This window comes from Haliotis cracherodii, unplaced genomic scaffold (assembly GCF_022045235.1).
Source record: "Haliotis cracherodii isolate W230 unplaced genomic scaffold, xgHalCrac1.p SCAF_1, whole genome shotgun sequence".
NCBI lineage: Eukaryota > Metazoa > Mollusca > Gastropoda > Lepetellida > Haliotidae > Haliotis > Haliotis cracherodii.
The window spans coordinates 28,489,020-28,496,208 of NW_027266264.1; the positions used below are offsets into that span (position 1 = coordinate 28,489,020).

The following is a 7,189-nucleotide window of genomic DNA, read 5'->3' on the forward strand; positions in this document are numbered from 1 at the left end:
GTTACATCCCTTTGTCGCGCCAGAATGCGCTGAGGGTTTGAATTCCCGAAAACCCAGATTCAACCTAACAATGATCCTTGAGTTGTCACCACCATACGCTTGCTCGCGGGTTTCGTCAACGTGTCGTAGGGCATTACCCATAACATTAAACATGACAAGCCGCGATATAACTGAAATACTGTTTGACTGGGTTCATAGTCCAGAGTTCAGTCACCGCCATAAAACTTCCGTATCAGAGACACAGTGTGGAGCCGCCACGAATAGCTGCAAGACTGCTGATACGGCGTTAAGCAACACTTACTCACTTACTCACTGTGCACATGCAGCTGCTGCATCATGACACAGTGTACAGGTCATCGCCATACAGCTGCTGCATCTTGACACAGTGTACAGGTCACAGCCATACAGCTGCTGCATCATGACACAGTGTACAGGTCATCGCCATACAGCTGCTGCATCATGACACAGTGTACAGGTCACAGCCATACAGCTGCTGCATCATGACACAGTGTACAGGTCATCGCCATACAGCTGCTGCATCATGACACAGTGTACAGGTCATCACCATACAGCTGCTGCATCATGACACTGAGTACAGGTCACCGCCATACAGCTGCTGCGTCATGACACAGTGTACAGGTCATCGCCATACAGCTGCTGCATCATGACACAGTGTACAGGTCACCGGCATATAGCTGCTGCATCATGACACAGTGTACAGGTCACCGCCATATAGCTGCTGCATCATGACACAGTGTACAGGTCATCGCCATACAGCTGCTGCATCATGACACAGTGTACAGGTCATCGCCATACAGCTGCTGCATCTTGACACAGCGTACAGGTCACCGCCATAAGCTACTGCATCATGACACAGTGTACAGGTCACCGGCATATAGCTGTTGCATCTTGACACAGTGTACAGGTCACCACCATACAGCTGCTGCATCTTGACACAGCGTACAGGTCACCGCCATACAGCTGCTGCATCATGACACAGTGTACATGTCACCGCCATACAGCTGCTGCATCATGACACAGTGTACATGTCACTGCCATACAGGTGCTGCATCTTGACACAGCGTACAGGTCACCGCCATACAGCTGCTGCATCATGACACAGTGTACATGTCACCACCATACAGCTGCTGCATCATGACACAGTGTACAGGTCACCACCATACAGCTGCTGCATCTTGACACAGCGTACAGGTCACCGCCATACAGCTGCTGCATCTTGACACAGCGTACAGGTCACCGCCATAAGCTGCTGCATCATGACACAGTGTACAGGTCACCGGCATATATCTGTTGCATCTTGACACAGTGTACAGGTCACCGCCATACAGCTGCTGCATCTTGACACAGCGTACAGGTCACCGCCATAAGCTGCTGCATCATGACACAGTGTACAGGTCACCGGCATATAGCTGTTGCATCTTGACACAGTGTACAGGTCACCGCCATACAGCTGCTGCATCTTGACACAGCGTACAGGTCACCGCCATACAGCTGCTGCATCTTGACACAGTGTACAGGTCACCGCCATACAGCTGCTGCATCTTGACACGGTGTACATGTTACCGCTATACAGCTGCTGCATCAAGACACAGCGTACAGGTCACCGCCATACAGCTGCTGCATCTTGACACAGTGTACATGTTACCGCTATACAGCTGCTGCATCAAGACACAGTGTACAGGTCATCGCCATACAGCTGCTGCATCTTGACACGGTGTACATGTTACCGCTATACAGCTGCTGCATCAAGACACAGTGTACAGGTCACCGCCATGCAGCTGGGAGGATACAGCTTTTCGGACGTTTGGGCCGGTCGGGTAGGCTAGTGGTTAAAGCGCTCGCTCGTCACGTTGAAGGCCCGTGTGAGTGAGTGAGTTAAAGTTTAACGTCACATCGACATTATTTCAGCCATATCGTGACGAATATCTTTGGAATATCACATAAATCGCCACGCTGCGCAAAAGCCATGTTATACATACATGTTCGGTTGATATACCCTCCTTCATTTGTGTACCTACATCTACAGACTTGCGTTCAACTCTGTCCCGTGGTCACCTGAGCACAATCACACCATGCACTGAAGAGTCGTGTGTGTTTGTGTGTGTGTGTGCGTGTCCGCGCCCGCCCAAGCGTGCGTGCGTATGTGTGTGCGTGTGTGTGCATGCGTGCGTGCGTGCGTGCGTGTATGTGTGTGCGTGTGTGAACATGATACGTGGTGATTTAACTGAAATACTGTCGAACGCAGCTTAAAACCGAGAAGAATTACTATTGTTCTATATTAAGAGACCTGGTTAACACAACACTCACCTGGTTAACACAACTCTCACCTGGTTAACACAACACTAATATCGAACATACAGGAACTGAACTAACAAGGGGATGACATTATTTATTCAACCATACACGTGAAACTAAACTGTTTGGCATGAACAATGGAGATGACAGAATAAAATGTTTAGCTGCCTTCAAAAGTTGCAGTTCCGTCTCAAAATTAAAACGTCATGGAGACAGAGTGCTTCCAACAGTATTTCAGTTGTAGCATGATGTGTCAGATTCAGGTGGGAAATCCGGTATGGCGCTGACAAACCAATGCAGATACGCGGATTATCACAGTTTGCACATCGGTTTTTCGATTCAGACCTCATTGAACCGAAATATATCCACAGTCAATCCTTTATAAGAAACGCCATCTATGATTCATAAATGATTTCTCTCAATTAAAACTGCGTTCAGTTTTGGACACGATCAGGAGCTATGTTCCACGGTCACGAAACCAGTCAACATTATTTCGCAAAATGCTGTTTTGTTTGGTCTCTCTCTCTCTCTCTCTCTCTCTCTCTCTCTCTCTCTCTCTCTCTCTCTCTCTCTCTCTCTCTCTCTCTCTCTCTCTCTCTCTCTCTCTCTCTCTCTCTCTCTCTCTCTCTCTCTCTCTCTCTCTCTCTCTCTCTCTCTGGGGTAGCCTAGTGGCTCGAAGGCCAGGGTTCGATTCCCCGCATGTTTTTAATGTGTGAAGCCCATTTCCGGTGTCCCCCGCCGTGATATTGCTGGAATATTGCTAAAAGCGGCGTATTACCATACTCACTCACATCAGTGGTGTACTAAGCACTATATCTAAGGCCAACTGTATCAAGATTTCACCACCTTTTTTCGCTTCATGATTTTCATGCCGTCCCAGGATTTTCCATCTTCTCTCTGGCGAAAAATGATCTGCGCCGGAAACAGGAAGTTTAGTCCCCAGAAGTCTCCGAAAACGCTTCGAAAATTTTCATTGACGGGTCGAGTGCACTTGACTGCCACCTTTTTGGCGATTTCATAAATCGTGAGACCTTGAGACACAATTATCATTTGACTTACGAAATAAATGGACGCAATTAAACCCACCGGGACTAAAAGATATGAGTGGAATATCAGCAGGAAGGTTAAAATATCAATGTTACCAAAGATGAGTCTGTAAAACGTCACAGGGAGAAAGAAGTCCGTGAGACAGGAATTGGGTACAAATACGTCGTACAAATACTTTCCTGTGAAATACCCTTCTAAAAGACCTATAACGGTTGAGTAAAACGCAAGGATTATGAAATAACGCTGGTTTCTAAAGCCTATACAGGTCCCGACCATGAAGCAGTGGTGGTCTCGTTTGAGAATACACTTCTTGCAGTAGTCACAGTGATGGGCACGTGGCGGAGTGGACATTTGGCAGATGGTACAATATTCCCACGACGACCAATCATCCGTGTCCGAATTGGTGGGTATATTGCCATTTTTGTCCTGACTATCGATTCTGCCAACAAAGTGATCTGGGTTGTTCTCACAAACAGCTTCCACATAGTATTCGGGACGATCCTTTGTCCTTTGAAACGACGTGTCGTACAACATGACACAGAGCCAGTTGGCCACGGCGTTTATGCAGAGGTAACATACGCCCACTTTGATGTAATACTGGGTCCAAGGGTCATAATCTTGAAATATATGGGGGACGAGGAACTTGAGCGATACGTGAAGTTGAGTAATGGCTTGGAAAACAAACAATGTCCGTGTTATGTATTTTGCTTTGTCATCTTTTGGGTGTCCTTTCGCAAAATGGCGTCGCACCTTCTCCTTGAAGCTGAGGTCCTTGTTTGAGTCTGTTTCTATGGTAACTCTATGAGACGCGTTCATCACGTGAGGCATTTGGCTTATTCGGCTGTGGACAAAAAGAACAAATGCAGGTTATTTAGATACTAGCGCATGTAAAACAGTGAGTTTACAAATAACAGCACTAAGCCCGGAATAAGTTATCGATGTCAAATTGAGCTAATAATTAATAGAGAGTCAAACATCTTTGACGATAACCGGTAATGCGGTCAGATATTAGAGAAGGAAATAACCAATGATACATCTCTGATATTACGCTGCAGAATTGTTTGTTTAACGCTGCACGCTTTGTTTGTTTAATTACACACTATGATTGAACGAAAGTTGTGTTTGTTTCTTTGTCGTTTAACGCCGCACTCATCAATACTCAAGCTATATGACGGCGGCCTGTCAATAATAGAGTCTGGGCTAGATAAACCAGTGATTGATATTATGAACAAACCCCACGCCGTCGGGACTTCCCGCACATGGGCCTACACGGATTTTCACTCCAGGGCTTAAAAAGGGGAAATAGTTCCGTATTTAGGCCAGTGGGCTTAGATACAGATTCTAATTTTGGAATGATGTTCCTTAAATTAATACCTTACCCCCTTCGAAAGTTAATGCTTGGCGATTCACTACACATGGCAAATCTTAATGTACATTCAACACGAAGTTCAAGTTTAGCACTCCATGAAGTTACTTCCTGTTCAAAAGCAAAATCAATCTGTTCTATTTTCTCGGTTAAAACATCTTTTTCTCTGCAAATGTCTCTCCCATATTTAGGTAAGATAGCGTGAGCTTCCGAAATTGACGCTGAGCTTAACTGCAGATAAGATATTTTAAATGAGAAAGTGTTATTTCCGTAATAAGGCGCGGGGCTTAAATACGAGAAGTCCCACACAACCAGCAATCAATTAAGTCACCGAGCCTGGCCACCCGATCCCTTTGGTCGCCTAATGAGACAAGCAGAAGTTGCAGGGGACCGAACAGGGATGCCCTCAAACATACATATTAACCCTACAAACATACTTGACTTTTTACCCCATGTCCTGCTAAGATAATTTAAAAAAAATTAGGTATTAAATTTGGACGTCATGAGCAAATGTGATTGGCACCCTCCCACATTTATGTTCTCGATGTCCCATGGCACAAACTGACCGACCAGCTCTGAGAATATCTCAAGTGCACTTTGCAAATATCGGAAACTATTAAACCCCATCTTTCAACATTTATATAAAGTAATTTATTATAAGATACTTAGTGACGAAATTCTGTATCTATCTAAAAATATAAATCAGATATCACACTCGAGTGAAATAATATTTTTATCTTATAATGGATTCCTCGGGAGATTAAAGCCAACGGATAAGAGCGGTATCCATTGGGGTCATTTACGGATAAATATGCAAATATAAAAGGTTAGGTAGGTACTACATTCAGTGTTTACAAACATGGCGTCGCCCTCGTCTATCGCCGATCGAGTCGGATTGACCACCGGGGATTACACATTACTGGGATAGTTATCACAATCAAAATACAGGGTACAAGGTATTTACCATCCAAAAACACTATTTATCATCCAAAAAATAGGTTCCCCAGGTTAATTCATGAAATTGCATCACAATGCTTTGCAGATCATTGTGATATCATCGTTAACAAGACGTCACAATCAAATGACATCACTAATCTCTCTGCTGCTGAGGCTGGTTAGCTACATTTTTTACACTCGAGACACTGGTAATTATGTTTACAAATTGAAAAAAGTTGGAAAAATGATTTTAGATGATGAATAGAATCTCACCCTTGTGTCTCGTGTTAGCATCTCTTGTTTTATTACGTTCAAATTTAAATAATATATAACCATTATTTTCGGAAATGACAAATCACGTAATGGCATAATGCGATATTAGCGCTAAGATGATAGCAAAGTCCCATACTTGTATATAAACTTGTTCAAAAGCTTGAGACCCGTGAAGATCCAGGGTAGAATAGGTCTTCAGCAACCCATGCTTGCCGAAAGAGGCGACTATAATGGGATCGGGTGATCAATTGTGTGGATCGATGCTCGTGATATTAATTACTGGATTGTCTTGTCCAGACTCGATTATTTACAGACCGCCGTCAAAAAGCTGGAATATGGCTGAGTACGGCGTTAAACAACAAACCAACATAAGGTTTAGGAAGTCAAAGCACGGAGATCGCTACGGAACAGGGGAAATAACTCTTGTAGCCGACCCCGATGCTCAAACTCCGGGAAATTTCTCTCCTACAATGAATATCACGATGTTATGTTTTACCATTTAGCTTAAATTGTTCTTATATTGAAAATGTTGTTCAATTCTTCGTAAAATACAAACCTCCGGATTCAATATGTTAGCTGGTTCACAAAATACGATTCGGTGATCGATCAAACAATGTGTCAACATGCGATCCGTGATTTCACAGAAAATATATAAATTCTCACCTGGACTCGTGAATTTCGTTAGGATTTGTTCCGTGTCGCAACAGACAACCCTACAGTACTCCCGATATCGTGCATTGCCTGTTCAGTCTTGCAGGAGAACATGGCTGTTATTGTGTTGCTCTTGACAACCATCCCATTGAAGTGACCCAGTGCGTGTCAGGGTTTATCGTGCTACGTTTTGTGGCTGAATAAGTGACAGAAAGCCAATACTAAGCTCGACTGTATTTCAGACCTACACATAAGCCTATAAGTAGGATGTGTGTAACATTCGTCAAGGTATTGTGCAAGGGGTGGGGGTGGATGGGGTAATTCAATATTGGGGGTGGTGGGTGGTGATAGCCTCTATGGGAGGGTCATGGAAAAATGTTGCTCCTCGCACCTGTTTATTTCACGCTTTGTCTCGTTACCATGGTTTCTTTTGTTTAATGGAAGGTGCATTTACTGGTATACATGTACAACTCTCCCTTTCTATCAAGTATGGAGTTGACAATGAAGAAGCTATGTATTTATACAAATGTATTTTAACATTTCAAGAAATGATTTGAAATCAAAGTGCAAAGAACTTGTAATGTTTCGTGATGTCCCAAA

At 44.0% G+C, this 7,189-nt stretch overlaps 1 protein-coding gene across 1 annotated transcript; it reads right to left on the minus strand.

Moving 5' to 3' along the window:
- Positions 1-2,991: 2,991 nt before the first annotated feature.
- Positions 2,992-6,680, minus strand: LOC139462750 (palmitoyltransferase ZDHHC22-like). Its single transcript, XM_071244536.1, has 2 exons — positions 6,602-6,680; positions 2,992-4,204 (listed from the first exon to the last, which is right to left on the minus strand). The coding sequence occupies exon 2, from the start codon at positions 4,189-4,191 to the stop codon at positions 3,148-3,150; it is 1,044 nt and encodes a 347-aa protein (XP_071100637.1). The 5' UTR covers positions 4,192-4,204; positions 6,602-6,680; the 3' UTR covers positions 2,992-3,147.
- Between the last annotated feature and the right edge of the window lie 509 nt (positions 6,681-7,189).

What these genes read in the sequence shown, in the direction of transcription:
- LOC139462750 (XM_071244536.1), bottom strand. Translation starts at nt 4,191, where the DNA reads ATGCCTCACGTGATGAACGCGTCTCATAGAGTTACCATAGAAACAGAC.